Source organism: Lobosporangium transversale, assembly GCF_002105155.1.
Source record: "Lobosporangium transversale strain NRRL 3116 chromosome Unknown BCR41scaffold_37, whole genome shotgun sequence".
Lineage (NCBI taxonomy): Eukaryota > Fungi > Mortierellomycota > Mortierellomycetes > Mortierellales > Mortierellaceae > Lobosporangium > Lobosporangium transversale.
The window spans coordinates 398,963-423,452 of NW_019029015.1; the positions used below are offsets into that span (position 1 = coordinate 398,963).

At 40.5% G+C, this 24,490-nt stretch overlaps 9 protein-coding genes across 9 annotated transcripts; 5 read left to right on the plus strand and 4 right to left on the minus strand.

The window, feature by feature from the left end:
* The first annotated feature begins 1,850 nt into the window (after window positions 1-1,850).
* On the plus strand, window positions 1,851-7,400 carry BCR41DRAFT_326093 (coatomer protein complex, subunit alpha). The gene is made up of 11 exons (XM_022021606.1): window positions 1,851-2,080; window positions 2,237-2,378; window positions 2,627-2,968; window positions 3,113-3,331; window positions 3,501-3,719; window positions 3,878-4,625; window positions 4,756-5,351; window positions 5,476-6,032; window positions 6,148-6,474; window positions 6,603-6,944; window positions 7,074-7,400. The coding sequence occupies exons 1-11, from the start codon at window positions 2,063-2,065 to the stop codon at window positions 7,248-7,250; spliced, it is 3,687 nt and encodes a 1,228-aa protein (XP_021878497.1). The 5' UTR covers window positions 1,851-2,062; the 3' UTR covers window positions 7,251-7,400.
* A 1,225-nt stretch (window positions 7,401-8,625) lies between these two features.
* Window positions 8,626-9,960, minus strand: BCR41DRAFT_359434 (hypothetical protein). Its single transcript, XM_022025215.1, has 6 exons — window positions 9,689-9,960; window positions 9,422-9,547; window positions 9,208-9,290; window positions 8,985-9,091; window positions 8,834-8,906; window positions 8,626-8,735 (listed from the first exon to the last, which is right to left on the minus strand). Exons 1-6 carry the CDS (start codon window positions 9,899-9,901, stop codon window positions 8,639-8,641), a joined length of 699 nt encoding a protein of 232 aa, XP_021878498.1. The 5' UTR covers window positions 9,902-9,960; the 3' UTR covers window positions 8,626-8,638.
* Window positions 9,961-10,205: 245 nt separating this feature from the next.
* BCR41DRAFT_373267 (histone-fold-containing protein) lies at window positions 10,206-11,306 on the plus strand (the record flags this gene model as incomplete). The annotated part of the gene is made up of 4 exons (XM_022026753.1): window positions 10,206-10,271; window positions 10,395-10,480; window positions 10,594-10,712; window positions 10,852-11,306. The coding sequence occupies 4 exons, from the start codon at window positions 10,206-10,208 to the stop codon at window positions 11,304-11,306; spliced, it is 726 nt and encodes a 241-aa protein (XP_021878499.1).
* Window positions 11,307-11,433: 127 nt separating this feature from the next.
* BCR41DRAFT_309953 (hypothetical protein) lies at window positions 11,434-12,147 on the minus strand (the record flags this gene model as incomplete). Its single annotated transcript, XM_022020975.1, has 3 exons — window positions 11,434-11,513; window positions 11,605-11,709; window positions 11,940-12,147. Coding segments are annotated over 3 exons (393 nt in total), but the record flags the coding sequence as incomplete, so codon positions are not given.
* Window positions 12,097-14,130, minus strand: BCR41DRAFT_146476 (hypothetical protein). The gene is made up of 3 exons (XM_022019569.1): window positions 12,566-14,130; window positions 12,356-12,483; window positions 12,097-12,237 (listed from the first exon to the last, which is right to left on the minus strand). Exons 1-2 carry the CDS (start codon window positions 14,005-14,007, stop codon window positions 12,465-12,467), a joined length of 1,461 nt encoding a protein of 486 aa, XP_021878501.1. The 5' UTR covers window positions 14,008-14,130; the 3' UTR covers window positions 12,097-12,237; window positions 12,356-12,464.
* A 237-nt stretch (window positions 14,131-14,367) lies between these two features.
* On the plus strand, window positions 14,368-16,710 carry BCR41DRAFT_373269 (cysteine desulfurylase; the record flags this gene model as incomplete). Its single annotated transcript, XM_022026754.1, has 5 exons — window positions 14,368-14,536; window positions 14,843-15,045; window positions 15,246-15,383; window positions 15,520-16,005; window positions 16,282-16,710. The coding sequence occupies 5 exons, from the start codon at window positions 14,368-14,370 to the stop codon at window positions 16,708-16,710; spliced, it is 1,425 nt and encodes a 474-aa protein (XP_021878502.1).
* Window positions 16,711-16,893: 183 nt separating this feature from the next.
* On the minus strand, window positions 16,894-18,715 carry BCR41DRAFT_310023 (NOL1/NOP2/sun family-domain-containing protein; the record flags this gene model as incomplete). Its single annotated transcript, XM_022020980.1, has 3 exons — window positions 16,894-17,840; window positions 17,962-18,386; window positions 18,495-18,715. 3 exons carry the CDS (start codon window positions 18,713-18,715, stop codon window positions 16,894-16,896), a joined length of 1,593 nt encoding a protein of 530 aa, XP_021878503.1.
* Window positions 18,716-19,575: 860 nt separating this feature from the next.
* BCR41DRAFT_359441 (ribosomal protein S14) lies at window positions 19,576-20,680 on the plus strand. Its single transcript, XM_022025216.1, has 3 exons — window positions 19,576-19,692; window positions 20,221-20,320; window positions 20,450-20,680. The coding sequence occupies exons 1-3, from the start codon at window positions 19,631-19,633 to the stop codon at window positions 20,456-20,458; spliced, it is 171 nt and encodes a 56-aa protein (XP_021878504.1). The 5' UTR covers window positions 19,576-19,630; the 3' UTR covers window positions 20,459-20,680.
* Window positions 20,681-21,238: 558 nt separating this feature from the next.
* Window positions 21,239-24,143, plus strand: BCR41DRAFT_309947 (DNA topoisomerase; the record flags this gene model as incomplete). Its single annotated transcript, XM_022020974.1, has 9 exons — window positions 21,239-21,319; window positions 21,469-21,663; window positions 21,754-21,932; window positions 22,069-22,238; window positions 22,410-22,656; window positions 22,761-22,842; window positions 22,937-23,486; window positions 23,611-23,789; window positions 23,907-24,143. The coding sequence occupies 9 exons, from the start codon at window positions 21,239-21,241 to the stop codon at window positions 24,141-24,143; spliced, it is 1,920 nt and encodes a 639-aa protein (XP_021878505.1).
* Window positions 24,144-24,490: the final 347 nt, after the last annotated feature.

The following is a 24,490-nucleotide window of genomic DNA, read 5'->3' on the forward strand; positions in this document are numbered from 1 at the left end:
ACAAAGCCTTATTCCTACACTGTCCAAAAGGCTGTAAGAAATATCCATTTTCCACTTTCATTTTCTTGTGCTATTCTCAATATTTCTATGGTTGTGTGATAAGGAAATTTGCAATCATGTCACCACACCATCCTTTGATGTCTATTAAAAAAAAATCGTCACAGTTTGCCACCAACTCTAATGCTCTTTCTTGTCTTCTAATCACATTCACTCATCCAACACTCAAAATACAAGGTTCGACAGCAAGCTCTAACTCCACTGCCTTGTAGAGGAGAAGCCTACTCCCATGACCTTCAAAGTCGAAATTGGCGAGAATGAAAATATTGGTTAGTCCAGAAAATCCATCTGTACGGAGGTCCGCGCTAGCCGCGGCACGGTAAAGGATCTCACCCTTTGGTCTGTCAATGTTGTCTCTTTGCCAACAAAGCTCGTTTGCCTCAACAAACTGACCGACGAAGAGAAAAGGAACGGAACTGATGACAAGCAACAAAAAAGCAAATCTAGGGAACTCAACCCAACCGTAGAAATATCTAGAGTATTCAGAACTATCTCCAGTAAAACCATCCATATTACTGTTCAACCACTCCTGCAAGATATGTCTTCTACATTGATGGTTATGGATTGAACCTATTTCTTAATCAAACCTTTTTTTTTTTTTTTTTTTTTTTTTTTTTTTGTTTCGGGTGATAGTTCACTTTAATCCCATGCTTTGGCCTCATAGATTCATCCACGTCAAATAAGAAATAGCATTAAAGGAGCAATCGCTCGTATATCCATTACGTGGTAAACTCTTGATGGATTGATGGTTCGATTTTAGCTTCGAAATTGCCTTTTATTTGTGCTGAAGATCCATGCGGATTTGCCGTTTAAATCAGGGTTAGTTGGTACGAGAAGCATGTAAGTGGATACCATTAATACTTTCAACTTTCAAGGCTACAATCCAGTTTTAGGTTCGGATTTGTGTCTTGTCTCTTGTATTCATTGCAGTCAATGCTTTGCTGAAAAGAATCGAAGAGAATCAAATGCCGGTTATTCATTTTTGGAGCTTGAAACTCTTTTACAGGATCGATTTCAACAGATTCGAGGCTTGATCTCCTCGTTCACCTCTGATTCTCTGACGAACAAGCTTCTCGGCTATAGGATGAATAAGTTTTTTGTGGTCCTTGACGAAGCAAAGACCTTGAGGAGCATGGAAGGGAATGTTTTTGTGTTCTTATGATTATTGATGGGAGTAATATGCGGGATATCCTTTCTGAAGGAGCCGTTGGTTTTTTTTGGTAATGTGAAAGGCACCAAGTAAGAGGACGAGCAATCATGCCCGTCTGATAGAGTGGACAAGCAATGTTGATGGAACAGCAGTAGCGAGCGTAGGAAGACATGCCAAATAAACAATACATTGCAGTGGAATGTGTGTAAACCACATTCTCAGGTACGATACTAAATAGTACAAAATGTCAGTTCTCCTGACCTCTGGATTCAAATATTTCAAAGTGGAACTGCTTAACAAACAGGTGTGGATAAAAGCTTCTCTGTTCCGAGTCGTACTGGAGTTCCTTCCTGGCGATCTGTTTAGATGTTTGTATGGTTGCCGACTAACAAAACTGATCCCCCAATGCAAGTCGTGCCTAATAATTAATCGACAAGTCTCGGCTTTTTCAATTCGCGCGTTTGGAGAAAGGGAATGATATCGGTATATGAATAAAGTTATTTTAGGACCTCTGTAATTCGTAACTAACACTAAAAACATGAACGCGTCACAAAATTCCTGTTTGAGCAGACCGACCAGACAGGAAGGAAAAAATGATGGTTTTTGCATCGATTGCATCTCGCGTCTCTTTTTTTTTTTTTTTTTTTTTTTTGACCTGCTAATTGTACAACAGCACCCATCACTTAAAGCTCCCTTCTTCATCAAGCCCTTCTTTCCTTTCTCCTTTTTACGCTCTGGACTGGATTGAACTGAGCTGATTGACTAGGCACTGCATCCACCGGGTTACTATCGATCGTTCTTCATCATCGGTTTAATTTTCTTTTTCTTTTCTTCTCACAATCACAGCTGTCAAAGATGCAGATGCTCACAAAGGTATCGAACGCGCTTATGATGTATATATTATACATCCTACCACTTCTATACACCTTTTTTTTTTTTTTTTTTTCTTTTCTTGTTAACAATGACTTTATGCAGTGTAATTGACAAGTCTATCACTCTATTATTGATACTGTCATTATTATTATATAGTTCGAGTCGAAAAGCAACCGTGTCAAAGGGATTGCCTTTCATCCAAAACGACCATGGATTCTTGCAGCCTTACATAACGGTTCAATCCAACTTTGGGACTATAGGATGGGCACCCTTCTTGAGCGATTTGATGAGCATGATGGTAAGATGGAAGGATAGGCCCATTGACAGACACAGACAATACAGACATTAAGGATCAGAGTAGAACAGACAGCCCAGATCATCGGATAATGGATAAATAGACAAACAGGCAGCAACGAAGAGTACATGGGATTGTGGAGAGTCTTTTTATGTAATTTTTTATTTACCTCATGTTGTATTCTTTATTATATTATTCTGCTGCCATATAACACTTCTATGAAAACAAAAAAAAAAAAAAAAAAAAAAAAGGCCCTGTCCGTGGAATTTCATTTCACCCTTCTCAACCTTTGTTTGTATCTGCTGGAGATGACTACAAGATCAAGGTCTGGAATTATAAGACGCGACGGTGCCAGTTCACACTCACGGGTCATCTGGACTATGTACGCACAGTATACTTCCATCACGAATATCCTTGGATCCTCAGTTGCTCGGATGATCAGACGATTCGCATCTGGAATTGGCAATCCCGTAACTGTATCGCCATCCTGACAGGCCATAACCACTATGTTATGAGTGCACAGTTCCACCCTAAAGAGGATCTGATTGTCTCTGCATCTCTGGATCAGACAGTTCGTGTTTGGGACATTTCAGGCAAGTTGTTCTCTTTCGCTTTGTGTGTTTATGTGCGTGGATGTTTTCTTAATGATCATTATTCACTCTTATATTTACACCATACATTTTCATTCGCTCTATACATTTTTATTTTTTTTTTTTTTATTTTTTTTTTTTTATTAGGCCTCAGAAAAAAGAATGCCGCTCCTGGAACTGTTGCATATGATGAGAGTGCGCACCGAGCATCACAGCAGGCTGATATTTTTGGAAGCACTGATGCGGTTGTAAAATATGTTCTTGAAGGTCACGATCGCAGTGTCAATTGGGCAACATTCCACCCAACTTTGCCTCTGATTGTCTCTGCTGGTGATGATCGCCAAGTTAAACTTTGGAGAATGAACGGTATTATTATTATTATTATTATTATTTTTTTTATATCTTTCTTTCTTTCTTTGGCATCAGGATTGTCACTTTTTATTGAATCTCCTAACTAATCGCAAATTCTTTTTTTTTAATTTTTTTTTTTTTTTTTTTTTTTTTTATTGCATACATATATATATTTACATCTCAGAAACCAAGGCTTGGGAGGTCGACACTTGTAGAGGACACACCAACAATGTTTCATGCACCATTTTCCATCAGCGCCAAGAGCTCATCATTTCCGTGGCAGAGGACAAATCCATCCGTGTATGGGACATGTCAAAGCGCACTGCTGTGCAGACATTTCGTCGAGAGCACGACCGCTTCTGGGCATTGACGGCACATCCTGAACTCAACTTGTTTGCAGCCGGTAAGATGTTTGGCGATATTTGTGATGCTATACGGTAGTCCCATTAGGGGCCGGCGGATAAGAATAATATTGCTGACTCGCAGTTTTTTTTTTATTTTTTATTTTTTTTTTCTCTCTTTCTCTCTTTTTGTATGACATACCTATAAATCAATCCACAGGCCATGACAGCGGCTTGATAGTGTTCAAACTGGAGAGAGAGCGACCTGCTTATGCTATGCACCAAACAAACTTGTTCTACATCAAGGACAAATATTTACGTGTCTATGACTATGGCACCTCCCAGGACACAGCAGTGTTGTCGGTGCGTCGCGCTGGATCGCAATTTGTTCAGCCGAGAGCACTGTCGTACAATCCTGCGGAGCGAGCTGTGCTGATCACATCCACTGCAGATGGAGGTACATATGAACTGTATAACTTGCCGAAGGACTATGGTGGGGATACGCGTGAGCCGTCCGGTGAGGGCAAGCGAGGATCAGGAAGCTCGGCAATCTTTATTGCACGCAACCGATTCGCAGTACTTGAGAAGACGACACAGATGATCACGATCCGTGATTTGCAGAACAATAGCACAAAGTCATTCAAGATGCCTAATGTGGTGAACGAGATCTTTTATGCAGGCACAGGCCAATTGTTACTGAGCACACCCACATCAGTGATTCTGTACGATATTCAGCAGCGTAGGACAATCTCAGAGGTGACGACACCTCCTGTCAAGTATGTGGTATGGTCGGCAGACATGGCGTATGTGGCTCTGCTGAGCAAGCACACGATCACGGTTGCAACCAAGTCGTTGGAGCAAACATGCTTGATTCACGAGACGATCAGGATCAAGAGCGCCGCATGGGATGACAGCGGCATCTTGATCTACTCGACGTTAAACCACATTAAATACGCGCTTCCTCAAGGGTAAGAATGAAATACTTATATATATTTTATAAAGATAGCAGGAGATGTATTGGATAGCTATATAAGCCAGTGAGGTGATATTAACTATTTTTATTTTTCATATTTTTCATATTTTCTATTTGTTACACAGTGACAATGGAATCATTCGCACATTGGATCAACCCATCTACCTTACACGGGTCAAAGGCAAGAACGTTTACTGCTTGGATCGAGATGGTAAGACATGTACGATCCCCATTGATCCGACTGAGTATCGATTCAAGCAAGCACTAACGAAGCGCAACTATGATGAGGTCCTTCAAATTATCCGCAACTCCAACTTGGTGGGGCAATCCATCATTGCATATTTACAAAAGAAGGGATACCCCGAGATTGCACTCCATTTTGTACGTGATGACAAGACGCGGTTCGAACTGGCGCTTGAGTGCGGGAATCTGGAAGTAGGACTGGAGACAGCCAAGACGATCAACAAAGAAGAGAGCTGGAACAAGTTGGCGCAGGAAGCGCTTCGACAGGGCAACCATCAGATCGTAGAGATGTGCTATCAGCGCGTCAAAAACTTTGACAGACTTTCATTTCTGTATCTGGTCACTGGAAATACAGACAAGTTGTCTCGAATGCTCCAGATCGCGGAACTTCGTGGAGATGCCATGTCACGATTCCACAATTCGCTGTTCCTAGGCAATGTCGAGGAGCGTGTGCGCTTGCTGCGCGAGGTTGGACAAGGTAAAAAAAAAGAGAAAGGGATGGTTTTGAAGTGTAATTCATTCGAATGGCTTATTGTTATTTTTTATTTTTATTTACTTATTTATTTGTTAACGCCCACTATTTATTTTCATTATAATTCTAGCTCCACTGGCATATTTGACTGCCAAGACACATGGCATGAATGATGTTGCTGATGAGATTCTAGAAAGTTCTGGATTGACAGCAGAAGATGTTGCAGATTTTCCAAGTCAAGGAACACTGCTGGTTCCACCTCGACCACTGATGCGTATACACGATTTGAACTGGCCACAGCTTTCAGTGTCACGCAGCTACTTTGAGAGTGTTTTCACAGGAGATATGGAAGGCGTTGCACCACAGGCACTATTTGTAGCTTCGGAGCCAGAGCCTCAGATAGACCAATGGGGCATGGATGATGAATTTAGCATTCAACCAGTGGAGCAGAAGGGAGCATCTCTGGCACCGATTGGAAATGATGGATTCGATGCCGATGGTGATGGTGGATGGGATTTAGATGCAGACCTTGCGGCAGAACTGCATGCAGAGACTGGAGCCATTGTTTCTGAGGACAGTGGACTGACGATCCCTGTTGCTGGACAAAGCGAGGGAGAAATTTGGTGCCAGAACTCTCCATTGGCAGCGGATCATGTAGCAGCAGGAGCATTTGAGTCTGCGATGCAGGTAAGCGGGTGAAGATGGAAGAAGAAGAAGGGAAGAAGATGTTAAGGTGTTTGCAAGTGAAAGTGTTCGCTAATAGAGGACTGTTATTATTATTATATGAATTCCATTGGTGTAGCTTTTGAATCGACAAGTAGGTGCAGTCAACTTTGAGCCGCTCAAGGACCACTTTTTGTCGATTTTCCAGGCCAGCCGTGCGATTATTACTGGTATTGAAGGCATGCCAGCGATTACACTGCCAGTTCGACGCAATCCCACAGAAAATGATCCAAGGAAAGCATTGCCTGTGCTTGTCAAGAACTTCCAGTCATTGATCTCCAAGGAGTTGCAGGATGCATACAAGTTGACAACGTCGAATAAGATCACAGAGGCATGCACGTTGTTCAGGAGTATTCTACACACTCTACTGTTGACAGTAGTTACCCAAGCGTCAGAGGCTGAAGAGGTATGTGAACATGCTCAGAATAGGCGGCAGGGGTTTGTTTTATGTTTTGTAAACTTGTATTATGGTGACTTACAGGCAAATATCATGAAATATTGAATTCTGGATTTTTTTTTTTTTTTTAAATTTAGGTATTACAGCTTGTGGGAGTCTGTCGCGAATACATTCTTGGACTGAGTATTGAACTGAGCCGTCGTGAAGTACAGAATGACGTGTCGGCAGCAGGGGTTAAGAGAATGCTGGAGCTAGCAGCATACTTTACAGCGGTTCAGCTGCAGCCAAAGCATATGATTATCAGTTTGCGTACAGCGATGACAGCATGTTACAAGCATAAGAATTTACAATCTGCACAGACGTTTGCACGTCGGCTGTTGGAGCTGGCTCCTCCAGGGCAGGCAGCAACACTTGCACGACAAATCCAGCAAGTTGCGGAACGTAACCCTCGTGACGAGATCCAGTTGGATTATGATCAGGTAATTGAAAGAGCGATGGAGTGACTTGGAGAAAAATGAAAGTTTATTATTTTATTAGGTCTAATGTTTGCATTACCTTTTTTTTTTTTTTTTTTTTTTTTTTTTCCTTCCTTTCCTCTCTCGATCAAGTACAACTCGTTTGTGGTATGTGGTATCTCATACACGCCCATCTACCGTGGCTCGCCCAGCGTACAGTGCCCTTATTGCCGAGCGCATTTCAAGCCCGAATTCCAAGGCAACTTGTGCACTGTGTGCGATATCTCACAGATTGGTGGCACTGGAACAGGCATGGTGGTACTTCCTTAGATTTATGAGGGAAAAGAGAACAGAAGGAGGAAGGAGGAAGGAGGAAGAGGGGAGGAACCTCAATTTATATGACTTGGCGACTTTTTTTTACTTTTTTTTTAATAGTATAACTAGATGACACACACATAAAAGAATATATTTTGCTAGTTTTTTTAAGATTTGACGTTTTCAGATTTGTAGGCGATCCACTTCTTTAAAAGAAGTTTTCAATATCATCGTCACTTTGTTGGGTTCAAGGAAGGATTTCCATGCTTGTAAATTCGGTAAATAGTCCCATCAAGCCAACGCTAAAATGACAATTGCTGGCCTACAGCAAGGTAGAATTAATAGGAAGGGGGCTGTGTTTGAAGCTTTCGAGTAAAAGCGAGTGTGGAGATATTTAGGCATTTCATTTTGATGGACGGGAGCGTAGGGGGCGGGCGAGGGAGAGAGGGACGCTGCTGAAGAGAAGATAGGCGTGGAGCATGATACTATTGATCGTCAATTCGAGACGCAGCTTTGGAGATGAAATAGTGCAAGTGTATTTAAGGGATTCACCCGATTTTTATAATAACTAGCTTGTAGCAGATAAAGAGCCATTGTGACGTTGCTTTTCGAGCCTTCGATATCGACTCTTCCTCTCTTGGCAGAGAACCTAGCATATCAGCATTTTTTGAAAGTTCATTCTTTTCAATATGGCGATAATTTATTTTCGTTCGATTAAGACCATCGAGTTGTGTAATGAAAGACAATGAAGTGAAATCATCAAGGAGAGCATCCAAAGAGTTCGAGGCTTCTATCACATCGGATCAGAGGGCTTCGAGAAATAGAAGGAAAGATATTCCGTTACCAAGAGCGGGGTTGATCTAAGGTAGTTTCTATAAGGGCTGGAGCGCACCTTGCTCGTCAATTGAGGCCGAAAAAGCTACTCTACATCAGGACTAATGGCTCGTGGAATCAACGGAGAGAGTACATATATCTACTTCGAGCATAAAGAAGGATACCAGTACGGAAGGCTGGAAGAAGTGTGTGCAGCAGCCAAAGCAGAGCCATAACAAAACACGTACATCTACTGTACACTGAGCTGCAGTTGCTAATTGAACTGTGTGTTGCAAGAAAGATGTTATACTCGAGCTCTTTGCTTCTGTTTATTATCATTTAGGTGCTTTTCACTCCAAGTATCCGATATCCAGCGATGAAACGTTTTTCGCCTGCAGTTGTTGAATATATTACCCGACTGCTTTTGGAGTGAAAGTCAATAGAAAATATGCCAGAAAATGCTCAAGATCTCTGTGGACTCATTGGCAAAGAGCTATCAGGATACCAAGGAAAACAATCCAGAGAGAGGATAAAGCGGAAAAAAAAAAAAAAAAAAAAAATCGATTTATGACATATAGTCAAGATTGGAATCAAATAAGTTCGATTTGACCTCTTTGAAGTAATACACGAACTGTTCGATAGCGGAAGATGTAGATCTGTCCTGTTTCCAGTTCAACCGTCTCATCACTAAGATATAGTAATCGTAATTAGATAAAAAAAAAGAAGATAAAAAGCAGGACCATAAAAGAGGAAATAAATAAATCCGCCTTTGATATATTACTTACTCTTCGAGTTGGAAATCGCCTATGTCCTCCATTATTCGACAAAACACTGCTTCATCAAGCCTAGGTTGTGAAACTGAAGATATAGGCATCATTATGAATATTTCTAGTCCATCACTGATTATTTGCAGAAACAAAGGAGGTACTTGCATACTCATGCTTAGTCCTCTGTCAAACACTGTATCATCCTGGTGTTGAAGTGATGGCGGTAATGAAGATAAGAAGCTGGAATGATAGTGTTGTCTTGTTACTCGAGAGTAGCTGAATATATATATATATATTTTGTTATGGCATTTGGTTCAGGTGAGTCCTAGTTCAGTATTTAGTCCATCTGAGCCCTTCCCAGCTTCCATTTTGAATAAACACATGTAGCTCACTTTTCAGCATATATGACTTCTGCTCTCGAGAGTCGTTCTTTTGAGGATGGATCAGACAAAATATATTCACAAAACCTTTCGATCTTGGGTATTCATCCGCATACAAAAGTTTTCAAAAAAGAAAAAAAAAAAAAAGTAATGAGTGTTTAGAATCAAACAAGATGAAGAGCGCTGTCACTTCATTTCACGGACTTGTAAGGCTTTCTTTTAGTACCTTCGATATCCTAGTCCGCAAATAACTCCGCAGAACGAATTTCACTCTCTCCAGCTCCGTCTGATATAATATAGAGATGATCATCGCAGCATCCTTTCCTGAGTCCAGATCATCAATGGCTGCAGTCTAGGTATAGTGTTTCACCAAAAAAAAAAAAAAAAAAAAGGGCAGATAGTTCCCTTAACTTGTACTGTTACACAATTAGGGCCTGGGGGAAAGGGAAGGGAAGAGGGGGAAAAAAACACAAGGTGACATGCATTTACGGACCTGTTCCTCGATCTTTGCCAGTAGACCGTCCACAGTTGCTTGCTCGTATTGGAGTACATCTGGCGCAGCGCGCTCATTAATCCAAGCCTGTGTTAAATGCTCGACATATTTTGAAGGGTCCACGATAATCCGTTCACGTTCAGGGCCAATGTCCCTTGCCGGAGGTACTCTGAAGTCAAGATTGTCGAAAAGAAAGTCGTCTTCTGTTGACATTTTTCAATTTTATGATTTTTTTTTTTTTTAAAAAAAAAGAAAAAATAAGTCTTTTTTAGTTGCTCTCCAACTGTATTTTGTCTGTTGTAAATTCCTGAATCCTGATGCTCTACTCTGAAGGTAGGAAGGTAGGCGCGCGATGTATGTGATGGCAAAGCAGCTTTTTGACAAAGAGTTCGCGCGCGCGCCTCTGTTGTTTATTAAAAATATAAATGAATTCGATCCACAGTCACAAAAGCTAAGGTTTCAAGGTCGCGAAGCATTGAAAGAGAGAAGCTCCATCTCTCTTTCTTCTAACTTTGCCATGTCGACTTCAATTGAGGATAATGAACTGCCCAGGGCAATCCTGACTCGCATTATGAAGCAAGTGGTATGAACTCTCCTTGTTGCATTTGGAGTCATATTGGCCTTTTTTGTCTTTGTCATTATCAATAATATTCTCAGCTTATGTTTTTTTTTTTTTATTTTTTTTTTTATTATATTTATTGAAAAGCTTCCTGAAGGCACAAACATCCAGTCAAATGCCAAATTAGCCATGGCAAAGTCTACAACAATGTTCATCAACTACCTAGCATCTGCGTAATGATCGTTCTTTTTTATTTTGATTCTATAACACTGGGCTGTTCAAGGACGTCCCTCAACTTATGCTCCTTTTATTTTTTATATATATTTCTTATCACGCCCTTCATTAGCGCAAATGAGGAAGCTCTTCGGGCAGGTCATAAAATTATAAGCGCAGCACACGTTTTAAGAGCCCTCGAACCACTTGATCTTGAGGACATGTTACCCCGATTAGAGGAAGAATTTAAAGGTAAACGATTGAAAGCATTTTTTTTTTTTTCCTCATTTGGTTCATAGAAAAAAAAAAAAAAAAAAAAAAAAAAAAAAAGAATAGCTTTGTTTTAAATCAGGACTCACTCATTTGATCTATGCAATTCTTATTATTATAGCATATCAATCAATTCAACGATCCAGAAAGAATGGTGCAAAGGCTGCTGCTGCCAAGGATAAAGAGGAATCATTAACATCAAAAAAGAGAAAATCAACTGAAGAAAAATCCAGCGTAGCAGTAAAAGCCAGGAAATCTTCAACAAACGATAATCCAAGAGGTGGGCAAGATGTTTTATCTGAAAGCGTAGAAGGAAATGAGGAAGACATGGGAGATGATCAGGATGCAGAGGCCGATGGTGAAGCTGAAGGTGATGATGATAAAGACGATAATGAAGTTGATGAAGCAGAAGGAGGCGAGGGTGAGGATGATGAAGATGACGAAGATGAAGACGATAATCCTGAGGCAGGCGAAGATCAGGCAGAGGGATCATTGAATATGGAAGAGAAGGATCAAGAAGACGCAGGAAAGACATCGAATTTGGACGACGACGACGATGATTCCGATGGGTTTTAAAATAATATGTACCACTAATAAATAATATAGCATCAATGACAATAGGATTATTTTTTGCTATTGCAAGTTGTTGATGATGTGAATGGCAAATTGGATTAAAAAAAAAAAAAAAAAAAAAAAAAAAATACTATTCTGGTGCTTTGTGTTGATGAGAAGGTACAGAGTAAAATTCATCTTCCCCCAAATATTCTTGGACATTGAGGTAATCTAGATTCAGTCAGAGTAGAGTAGCAAAGAGTTTTAGCTCTCAATCCGAAATTCAGAGCATTTGCTGTGCCCACATTCCCATATCATTTACCTTGTCGATAGAGAATCTGCTCAAAATGTGGTAAAAATTCTTGCCTGGGCAAGTACAAATTGAACTCGAGTAACGAAAAGACTTGAAATTCATGTTCCTTGATATCTTTGGCACTGACATACATATGCTTTGTCATTTGTTTCATTAGCGCCGTGAATTCCCCTGGTGGCCGCTTGGGTTCATTTACTTTATAAGCCAGTAATAGACACACACCTACAAGACATAGAAAGCACATGGGAATAGAATGGAATAAAGATTGTTTTACAAGTCAGTCCATTTAATCTACATGACCTAATTACATGAAAAGTTGGAAGCAACGACTCAAATCCACTTACAGGCCATCAACTTGCGGTTCACTTTCGTTACTGGAGAATGATTTGATTCTGTCGAGATTCCCGTAGAGTCTTTACCATTCCAAGAACCTTTCATAATTAATTTTTCGAAATAAGCATATGCCAATGCAGCGGTCGAGATTTCCAAGTCGAGTTCTTCTGATATTGCGAGGAGGTCTGTTTTGACTTTACGAATCTTAGATAACGTGATGGATGGGTCGATCGTAGGATGCCGTGACCGGAAGTGCTCATTGAGCTCTCGCTTCAGATCAGATGGTCGGGTATATTGAATAACGGAGCCCTAGAATATTTTTGGAAACAGGTTAACGACATAGATCAATAAAAGATATACAACTATGGGCTTGTATGGTCGAGGGAGGGAATAGAGAACGACAAAAACAAAAAGTTGGAGGACGCACCATATAGCAGGCCAGTGAAATAACCGTTCGGTTTTTCCCTGTCTTCAGTTCTGGATCATCAAGATAATAGGGGTCATATGAAGCTGAATCCTCCTCTTGTTCGGGGCTATTACGGATACATCATAGAGCTGGATAAATTAGGCCTCCACAAATTGCACTGGATTTTAAGTCTCATGAGCCATTTTAGCTTGGTCTTATTCATTGCATTACCTTAATGCATTGCTTTGTGTTAAAAGGTGTGCAAATGAATTTGCTTTCTTCCGGACAAGAGCTTCCTTTGTGATTTGTTGTAAATATTCGCGATCAAACCGTCTCCGCCTCCGTTTATTGGGCACTTTATCGTCGTTGTAGCGCAAGATAGAAGAGACAGCGAATGGACTACCATTCTTTGTAGTTAACATGTATGCGTGTTGGTTCAGATTCTCGCCGAGGCTGACACAACTGTTGGCGAGATCTTCACCACTATAAAAAATGTGTCGTTGAGTGTCCAGAGGCTGTTTCAATTGGGTGGTGCTTCCTGAATTTGTTCTATATAGCGAGTGTCTAGACGTTCCTACAGCCTGATGGCTTGATGATTGCGAATAACTATGATGCCTAGGTATACTGAGTGAGGGTCTCCTGAAGATTTTCTTCACAATGTGGGCTGTTCCAGAGGCAATGAGGGGTTTGATGTATACATGGTCAGTCAGAGGCCCAAGCCATCTACTAGAGGCCTTTTGCAACATATATCTGTGAGTAGATGTATTCCCAAGATCAAAGGAAGAACTTTGTGGCTCTGCGTTGCTTTCGCGCGCTAATAAGGTTGAAAGCAATCCAGATGAGGAATCCACGTCATGTGTAGATTGATGTCTCGGGTTGGGAACGGACCGACGATGGGTTGGTTGCGCATCTCTGCCAGCGTGTGCGCCAAGATTGGTGGTCTTTCGATGTCTCCCTGAAGGCAGAGGCTCCGCTGTTTCTGACATAGAGTCGCTCGTGTTTCTGGCCCAACTGGAGGCAAGAGAAGGTGTCGAAGACGAGCGCTGGACAGGGGAGTGAGGGATAAGATCACCCTGAGAGGGGGCCATAGGTGCAGTAGGTCTGTTGACTGCGATAGGATAGCCAGAATCCTGTCCTGGAGGGAGAGGTGGTCTGGATGCACGCGTACTTAGGTTATCCACATCGTCGGATGTTTCTCCACGCAGGCTGATCGTGGAAAGAAAATTAGTGGCAGCCTCCTCTTTTTTACCAACATAGCTGCGTCTATTGTCTGCATTGGGAAGACGTATGTCCGTTGGTGTAGATGGGACTGATGTGATAGGTGACGAACATATGATTGTGTCCTGAAGATCTCTATCGCTACGAAGCTTGCTGGCTGCGTAGTTGTTATTACTGTGGGTAGTGACTACAGGCAGTGTAGGCGTTGATGGCATTTCATTAGACATTGTTGCTTGCTGTCTATTCTCATGCTCGTATTCGTGTTCGTCCTCATCTTCTGTAATCCCTGCTGAATGTTTGGTAGGAGATTGAGTAGAAGAGTCAAGTTGAATGGATGATAGAAATGAGAATGCAGCTTGTCGATTGCTAGGACGCCTCCGTATACTCCTGGTGTTTGAGGTGCTGGAACTGGGAGCAGAGGCAGATGGGCCTTCCTGAGGCCTGGAAGCAGCCATACGAAGGAATTTTTTTATGGATCAGTAAAAGAGTTGCATACTCAGACGACATGTAAATGACAAAATGACAATGGTGGTTATGCACGTGGTTTAATAAACCAAAGCAGCCACTTTAACAATTTTCCTTTTTGGACAAACAAAAAAAGAAAAAAATGCAATACAACTCACACTTTTCTCTCCACTCTCGACTCGTTCACTTCAATTCGACAGTTCATCAATTATTAATAGAAGACAACTATTTCTTCTTTTTCTCTTTCTTTCTCTTTCACTTATATTTCTTTGAGGTATTTCACCTTTATTGTTGAGTGATAGACACTTTCTCCTTCACAGCCTAAGCATAGCACATACATCATAAACAGTATGTCTTTTGCACGCCTTATCCAGGGACCTGCTCGCATGTTGCGCAGCGCTCGTCCTTCTCCCTCGATTACTCCACGCTTTATTCTCTCACCTGCTGCTACAGCCTTTCACACGACCGCAAAACGTCTACAAGCTACTGAGACCCAGGTCTTGATCACCCCATCCACTGGTAAGCAATGCACCCACGCACTTTTTCTGATTCTCAGTCTCTTTAACACAATTCATTTCAGATCCGTTTGATGCCCTTTTTTTTGAGCGTTTGTGATCTTTACAGAGGATGGACAGTAAAGTTCGGTTATGAAATACATTCATGTTATGCGAAATACTATTTGACTTGCTTGCCTCATGGCATTGCATAGTTTCATACTACAGCATACTGCACAGCATACCACAGCATATTTGTAAGCACCTGAATCCTCTCTGACTGGTCCGGTTTTACTCTCGTTTTTCACAAATTGAATATTATAAAAATTAGAATCTCTCGGGTTTGAAGTTACCGGAATCAAGGATGCAGGCAACACTCGTCCTATTTATATGGACATGCAGGCTACTTCACCCACAGATCCTCGTGTACTGGATGCTATGCTGCCGTATATGACCGAACTTTACGGAAACCCTCATTCCAGAACTCACTCGTACGGCTGGGAGACAGAAAAGGGCGTTGATAAAGCTCGAGAGGTAATGATATTTCTTTCTTTTTTTTTTTTTTTTTTTTTTTTTTATTTCCCCTCTCAATACCAACTGTCACCTAATACAAACGATACAGAACAGTGATATAGGCGCAGGGGTGGACCACACCCAGTCGAGTTTCGTGGTGTAACGCAATGCTTTTTTGTTCATCATTTCCTAATGCATTATACTTTTGTGTCTTTCTTTAGGATATTGCAAAGTTGATTGGAGCAGATTCCAAGGAGATTGTGTTCACATCAGGAGCTACCGAGTCCAACAATCTGAGCATCAAAGGTGTCGCTCGTTTCTATAAGGGCAAAAAAAACCATATTATCACAACACAAACGGTAAACCACCTTCAGTTTTATATTTTATATTTTATATTTTTACTGGGTAACCAAGGTTCCCAGGCTTTTTTTTTTATATTGCTTTCTTACGGTTATTGTTGTTGTTATATTTTGTTAAATTCGACCTTTTTTATAGGAACACAAATGTGTTCTGGATTCATGCCGTGTATTGAGTGACGAGGGCTTTGATGTTACCTATTTGCCCGTTGGAAAGAATGGTTTGATTTCCATGGATGATCTTAAGGCTGCTGTTCGCCCTGACACTGCTTTGGTGTCAGTCATGGCTGTCAACAATGAAATTGGAGTCATTCAACCATTGGAAGAGATTGGTGCTTTCTGCCGGTCGAAAAAGATTTTTTTCCATACGGATGCTGCGCAAGCGATTGGCAAGATTCCCATTGATGTCAATAAGATGAACATCGATCTCCTCAGTATTAGTGGTCATAAGATCTATGGACCTAAGGGTGTCGGTGCCTTGTATGTCCGTCGCCGACCCAGAGTCCGTCTTCTTCCATTGATGACTGGTGGAGGACAGGAGCGTGGTCTTCGTAGCGGCACCGTTGCGGCACCATTGGTAGTAGGACTTGGAGAGGCATGTAGAATCGCTGCAGAGGAAATGACTGTAAGTGAGCAAAATATATGGCTTGTTATTAACGATATTGTAACCATGTGACGATTGTCCATTCATCCCGGACATTGCTATAACCACCTAGCCTTGATCTTGCCCAATATACCTTAAAAACGTCTTGGTTGTCAAGGCGGTTTTAAGAGGGTGTTCATGTGCGATGATGGCATGTGCAGGGGTTCTGATGGTGTGAATATTTTTTGTCCGATTAATTAATGATGTTCTTCAGCATGGATATTAATGGAATCATCCGACTTCTATCTCGCTATGTAGTACGATCATGAGCGTGTCAAACGTCTATCAGAGCGCTTGATCAAGGGTATCACATCCCAAGTCAGCCATGTCTATAGAAATGGAGACGAAGTTCAATCATATCCTGGATGTGTGAATCTCTCTTTTGCCTATGTAGAAGGAGAGTCTCTTCTTATGGCACTTAAAGACATTGCTCTTTCATCCGGATCAGCTTGCACTTCAGCATCTCTGGAGCCATCGTACGTTCTCCGCGCCCTTGGCGCAGAAGATGACATGGCACACAGTTCGATTCGTTTTGGTATCGGTCGTTTCACAACGGAGGAGGAGATTGATTTCGTCATTTCACGTGTTGTCGCCCATGTTGACAAGTTGCGTGAGATGAGTCCACTTTGGGAGATGGTGCAGGAGGGTATTGACATTTCCAAGATTGAATGGGCGCAGCATGCTTAAAAAACTGAGATAACCAATATATACATATACTGAAATATGCTTTCCTCCCAACAATTCCATTCTCCTCTCCATTGCTTTTGTTTTGAACCATTAAATAAATAAAATCCCATGTTTCATACTTGTAAATTGTTAAATGAGGTTCTTGTATTTTTTGATTCTATGGTGCAAGTAAAATTATTGATGCTATAATGTATTTATGCAGATTTCTTTGGACGAAGCTTGATACCCTTCTGAGTTTTCAATAGCTTGGCTTGCGATGCTATATATAACATTTGAAAAAAAAAAAAAAAAAAAAAAAAAGAAAAAAAAAAAGATCAATATAAAATTAGCGGTTTCCTTCTTTTCTTTTTTATAATTAAACAGCCAGACAAACAGTAAAATAGCAAATTTACCTCTAATAAGTTCATCATCTTCCTCGGGGTTAAAGCTAATCTTCTCCACCTCTTCTGTCTTTGCTGCTGTATCCTTCTTTCCTCCTCGAGAACGCTTTCCAGAATCGTCAGTAATCGGTGTGAACTCCTCATCTTCGACTGTATCAGCACTGTCATCATTCTTTTTAGGAATCTTGTTGCTAATCTTCTTAAACTTTGCAACGAAGAATCCATCCATGTTGTGCATATGAGGATAGTAACGCCTTGTGAGACTGATGGTAGGATGGAAGACCTTTTCTCTATAACGTGTAAAACCCTCCTTCCCGAAATCCAAACCTGTGGAAACCAACTTGACATTGGGACGTTTCCTAAGAGCATAATTGACCACATCCTCATTTTCATCCACAGTGACGGAGCAAGTGGAATAGACAATATAGCCACCAGTTTTACTGTTGGCATCGACCGAGTCAATAGCACTCAATACAAGTTCTTTCTGCAGTTGGGATAGCATTTGGAAGTCCTGTTCTGATTTGTTGGTCTTCACAGATGCATCCTTGGAAATGACTCCTGTTCCAGAGCATGGTGCATCCAACAACACACGATCAAAACCACCGATCACCCCAGGAAACTCTCGACCATCATAGTTACAAACAACAGCGTTCTTGACGCCGAGACGATGGATATTGGCGACCAAAGATTTCGTACGATCTTTATTTGCGTCATTCGCAAAGACCATTCCTGTGTTCTTGAGCAAAGCCGCTAAAGTAATATGAGATCAAGTTGAAAAAAAAAAAAAAAAAAAAAAAAAAAAAAAGTTAAATTACTGAGCGATGAAAACATTAAATAATAGATTCAAAATAATGAAGAAAAAAAAAATTACCAATATAAGTACTCTTTCCACCTGGGGCAGAGGCCATATCCAAGATGCGCTCATGCTCTTGAGGAGCAAGAGCCATGACGGGTAGGAAAGAGGATGCAGCTTGAAGCATATAGTGGCCTGCTAAATACTCTGGAGTAGCACCAATTGGCACGGGTGAATCGAAGACCTGAAGACCGACTTTACTCCATTTTCCAATGGGATCCAGATTGACTCCTCGATTGATGAGGGCCTGCGCAAGTTCACGGCGACGGGTTTTCAGCGTATTTGTACGAATCGTAACGGGTCTAGGAACCTCATTAGCCTCAAAGAACTCGATAGCCTCAGAAACCGGGAAAATGTAGAACAGTTTCTCCATTAAATACTCATTATATCCATAATACAGACAAAGATCCTTGAGTAGCTGAGAAATGTAGTCGTTACGAGATCTAATATCGCATATACATATATATATAGAGCGTATTCATGAATACCCTACAATTTTGTAAAATCCAAAAATAAAGAATAATGATAAAGGCAATATTGCAGCTGCTTACCTGTTTCCTTCTCTCATCTCCCTGAAATTGTTTAATACTCGTACAATTTCCTGAATACGAGCTTGAACAACTTGCAAATCAGTACTCTGTAAGGTCTCGTGATCATCCGCAGGAAGGACATATTTATCATCTTCGTACACAATATTGGTTTGAAGTTCCGCCTCAGCTTCTTCCGCCTCAGCCTTCTTGGCAGCATCCAGTTTACGCGACTTCGTTTCCATATCCTCATCAGCGGATTCATCACTGTCACTGGCGAATATGTCCTCTTCATCTTCCTCATTGTCTTCGCCTTCTTCTTCCTCATCTGAGCCGAACATTTTGGAACCAGGACCTTTAGATTCTTCATCCGAATCTCCAAACTCATCACCGAGGAAATCGTCATCCAATGTCCCGACTTCAATATCTGAACCTTCATCAGCCGATACAAATTCGTCGCCCTATATACATTGGCAACAGAAGAAAGAAGGAAAGAGAGAAAAAATTAAGCAATTGAGGAAAAAAAGAATATATGATTAAATTCTATAAAAAAAATAAAAAAAAAAGTGATCGTACCTGTTCACCAACGTCACTTTCACTCTCGCTCACTGCACCATAGGCCCAGGATTCATCGTCCTCCTCATCACTGTCCTCTTTATTGGCCTTGGGTGCACCTTTTCCTGTCTTGCCATTCTTGGCTTTAGCAGTGGATTTACCAGCGGCTTTATCAGCACCAGGGGTTAATTTAATCTTTTTGGACGCAGCTTGGGTGGAGCTCACTTTTCGCTTATTATTCTTTTGGGTAGCTTTGGGCGCAGCATTTTTTGATGTAGGACGTCCAGCCATGGCTGAAGGATGAGAGTAAGAGTGGAATGAGGAGATGCAGAAAATATGCCAATAGAAAAAAAGGCCCAAGAGACTCTTTTATTGTTTTATTGCACTGTGCTTTTTTTTTTTTGGATTGTTTGCTTTCAATTTTGTTTATCAAACAAATAAACAGTCACAAGTTGTAAAAAGCGGATAAATCACATGACTCGAAGATGGCCAATCAGATGAATGGATAATTTTTTTGGATGTGTATTAGTTTTTTGTTTGTGACGAGAAAGCAAGAGATCCTCCTTTTTCGCTCTTTTTGAAATCCAATTGTCGAATTCACAACAATGGCTCACAGCAACATCTGGAACTCCCACCCCCGTGGCTATGGCAAGGGCTCCCGCGAGTGGTAAGGCGATACAAAGTTACTAGTCAGGGCATCAGGATCTTTCAACATTATGAGCTTTCAAAAGGAAAGACGGAAATTTTAGAAAAAAAAAAAAATCATTTGGATTGAAAACAAAAACCCGCCAGCATAATGCAATTCAACTCGAACTGGATAATCGGTTTAATCATTCGGACTATTTATAATTTTACAATTCTCAATCATGTTAATCTGTTGAGACGCTTTATTTACCTCATCTTTACAATTGCTGGAATGATGACATGTTAATGTTCACTGGAAGAATCCTGATATTTACACACTGAACACTGCTGACGCTGATTATCGCAGGACCGGGAAAAAAAAAAAAAAAAAGAAATAATACTTATTCACACCTTACTAATTGATCTCAACACGCGCTTACATCTTGGAGGGTTTTGGTTTCATTTCAAGGAATAAATCACCCCGATATCCTCATGGACTTTTTTTTTTTTTTTTTTTGCAATTCATTATACTTACAGCTCATCTATTCTTTCTTTTTTAATTCATATTCAGCCGCGTCTGCACTCACCCCGCTGGTTTGATCCGCAAGTACGGTCTCAACATCTGCCGTCAGTGCTTCCGTGAGAACGCTGCTGCCATCGGTTTCACCAAGGTAAACTTTTATCAGGAGATTATTTTAACAAGTTACAATGGTTCTTAATTTTCATATGACTCCTTTGGAACTTACTCTTTTTCTTTTTTTTTTTTTTTTTCTTTTTTTCCATGAATCTTGAAAAATTAGACCCGCTAAATTGTTCTTTTGATTTAATGGAGTCTAAACCATTATTGTCAATATCGCTGGAAATAAAGATTTGATCTTTCCGTGCCTCTTGCATTTTTATACTCGTGTAGTTGATCTCCATATATGTGGTCAAAAGTGTGCTTTACAGGTCGTCCTTTTGCATGTGAAGTGTGAGGATTGAAGATGAATTAAGCACTTTCCAAATTTATTTTTCTCTGGTTCCTCGATGGTGTTCTGTCTTTTTTTTTTTTTTTTTCCTTTTTATCAACAAATGTGCTACTGTCCAGCGAGACAAATGACGACTACATTTTTAAATGGCGATACTCTGGTACTCCTGGTTACACTTACCGAAATGGTAAGATTGTCCACAGTCACACACGTATCAGGCACGGAAACAGGGCAGTGGTTTCTTTAATCCTTTTTCTTGTCTTCTCCATACCTTGCGTTTTTTTCCCTCTTTGTCTAAAGTCTCTCCCCCCTTCGTTTTCCATCGACAAGTTGTAGTTCTAAGTAATAAACCATAGTTTGTTTGTCCTGTACGATTGCAATAAACATTCATTTTGTTTCTTTAAATTCGAAAGGTCTGGCTCTGCAGCCACATTCACTCCATTTTTGCCCCTTTGCGCCACTAAAATGTTGACATTGAAATCATTCATAAATTATTTACTGTAGTTTTCGGTCCTTTTTTTATTCTTTTTTTCTTTTTTTGTTTTTGTTTTTGTTTATTCATTCCCATCCCATAACCCAAAATAAAAAATAAAATAAAAAGAAACATTACTGAATGTCAACATGAGGATACTTTGCGTGGCAGAAAAGCCAGCAATGTCGAAATCTCTTGCCCAAATACTGTCAAACGGACAGTTTAGCTCAGTAGGTTGTGAGCGCTTTTTTTTTTTTTTTTTTTTTTTTTTTTTCCTGTTTTTGAGCAAGAGAAACAACATGTTTTGATGATGTTTAACATCAGATGTCATATAATATTTTTTTTTTTTTTTTTTTTTTTTTTTTTTTTTTGCTCTTAGAGACCGACAAATGATCAATATACACGGAACCATGAATTCACCTATAAGCTTCCAAACAATACTATGGCTCATGTTGTGATGACGGCAGTACGAGGACATTTGTTTAGTACAGATTTCCCATCTAGATACAGGAAATGGCATAGTTGTGCGCCAGTGGAGCTTTTCGAACTAGAAATTGAGAAAGCTACATCAAAGGTAAATGTGCTTTAACAATTTTTTGTTTTTGTTTTTGTTTTTGTTTTGTTCAATTTCCAAACTACTCATGGCTTATATTGCTTCTTGTAGGATTTGACATCTGTGGAGCAGAATCTTAGACAGGAGTCACGTTTAGCAGATCAGGTCATGATATGGACGGATTGCGATCGCGAAGGAGAAAATATTGGAGCAGAGATTGCGACTGTATGTCGACGTCAAAATCAACGTCTCACTATTTGTCGAGCTCGATTCAGTTCAGTTACTCCGGCGTAAGTCAACTACAGATCTGACAAAGGATTATGGAACCATTTGATTGCATGATTTGCCACATCTAACATCCTAAAACCACCTTTTCGAAAAAAATAAAAATAAAAAAAAATAAAAATAAAAATAAAAAAATGATAGTGAGGTGCATCGGGCAATGCGGAACCCAGTCATGCTGGATATGCGTCAAGCGGAGGCTGTGGATGCGCGTATGGAGCTAGATCTTCGTATCGGGGCATCATTCACAAGATTCCAAACATTGAATCTTCAAAACAGCTTTCCGGCATTGTTTGAAGGAGTTATTAGTTATGGTAAGGCAGAGGGAGTTGGACTCTTGATGATTTAAAGTTATTGCAACCTTTTTTTTTTTTGGAAAAAAAAAAAAAAAAAAAAAAAAAAGGCAAAACTTGGTATGCTGCATCTTCAGACTTTCAACTGACTCAATTGCCTGGGATCTCTTTTTCTCTATCCTGTTGCAAAAGGTCCTTGTCAGTTCCCTACATTAGGATTCGTTGTTGATCAATTTCGGCGGGTCGAGAATTTTATACCAGAAAACTTTTGGAAATTGGAACTAAAGCACAACAAAGACGGACTCGATACAACATTTACTTGGCAACGAGGACACTTGTTTGACCAATTAGTTTGCCTGATAATCTATGAAGCCTGTATTGAGATAACGGGACCCAAAGTTGTAATAACCAAGGTGAAGTCCCAGCCCACATCAAAATAGTAAGTGAAACCACCATTGCTGTGTTTCATGGGCATAGCAACTTGTATTTATTTTACTATATAATACTAACAATTGTGCGATCATCTCATGTATGGCTATCTAGCCGGCCACTACCACTGACCACGGTTGAACTTCAGAAGAATGGCTCTAAATTCCTATCGATCCCTTCTGATGAAGTTATGACAGTATGTACAATATATATGTTGGATAAAGCCTATATGAGGATTATGTGTGGTTTACCTAATACGGATGCTCTATTGGTATCACGATGGACATTAGGCTGCAGAGAGTCTTTATATGAAAGGATGGATATCTTATCCTAGAACTGAGACGGATCAATTCGATGCAAACTACAATTTGATGAGTCTTATTGAAAAACAAACACATAATAGTCAGTGGGGCCGATTTGCACAGCGACTTGTAGAAGGAGGCTATCGGAATCCAAGACGAGGAAAAAATAATGATCAAGCCCATCCACCTATTCATCCAGTAATGCATACAGAAAACTTGGACGGGAATGAGAAGCGCGTTTTCGAGTTTATTACGCGTCGATTCCTTGCTTGCTGTGCTGAGGATGCTAAAGGCGATCAGACGGATATTGAAGCCACTATCCATACCGAATCATTTAAAGCGACTGGATTGATTATCAAAGAGCGCAACTACCTGGATGTATATCCATATGATAAATGGACAGGGACAGTTCTTCCAAACTTTTCAGAAGGCGAAGAATTTATACCGACAGAGTTTTTAATGAAAATGGGTGCAACCACCCCCCCTACTCTTTTGACAGAAAGTCAACTTATCGCGTTAATGGATAAGAATGGGATCGGTAAGGGCGTGACACAGATATTTACAGATATCGCCAAATTTAATATAATAAATTTCTCTGATTTTAATCACCAATCAATTCTCCGATTTTATTTCTCAATTTCCAAATGTATCATGGGAGATAGGCACGGATGCTACTATTGCGGAGCATATCAAGACTATTACCAAACGAGAGTACGTTGTTCGAAGCAAGCGTGACAAAGAATATGTATTCACACCGTCGACCCTGGGGATAGCTCTTGTGGAGGGGTATGATAACATTGGATTGGATATGAGTCTCTCGAAACCATTCTTGAGAAGTCAAGTAAGTTATTCGAAAACTATATCTTGTGCGGTACGTTCTCCTTGTTTGTTTTTTTTTTTTTTTTTATGCAAATAAACTAACGACAGCATCTCATTCTATTGGTTTTGCTGTTAATAGCTTGAAAGCAATCTAAAGCTGATTTGTTCTGGAAACAAAAGTAAGGATCAGGTTGTTCGGGAGGCAATTGAGATGTACCGCAACGTATTTGAGATTGTCAACAGGGATAAGAGGATATTACAAGAGGTAAAAAAAAAAAAAAAAAAAAAAAAAAAAAGGCTATTTAATGGACCCTTTGGATTTGACGATTACACTGGTGAGCATAGACTAACGCATTGGATGGTTATAGGCAGTTGAACGTCATCTACGGCGCCGACCTGATGCGGCACCACCACCAGGCCCAGTAGGTCGACCGCCGGGTCCAGATGTAGGAGGTGGTCAAGGAGACAATGGACATAATCAAGGTGGAGGAGGAAGCGGTAGAGGGTATCACTCAAGACCGGGATACAATCCCAATACTGAAAATGTGGCTCCTGTTAATGCATTTGTCCAAGCCCAGGCACAGCCTCAACATTTGTCTCGAGAGGTAACAGCGATGCAATCTTCAGCCATACCTTTCTGTCATTGCGAGGGACGACCTTTGGCAGTTGAACGAAGAGTGATGAAGGAGGGCCCGAATCAGGGTCGACTGTTTTACACATGCG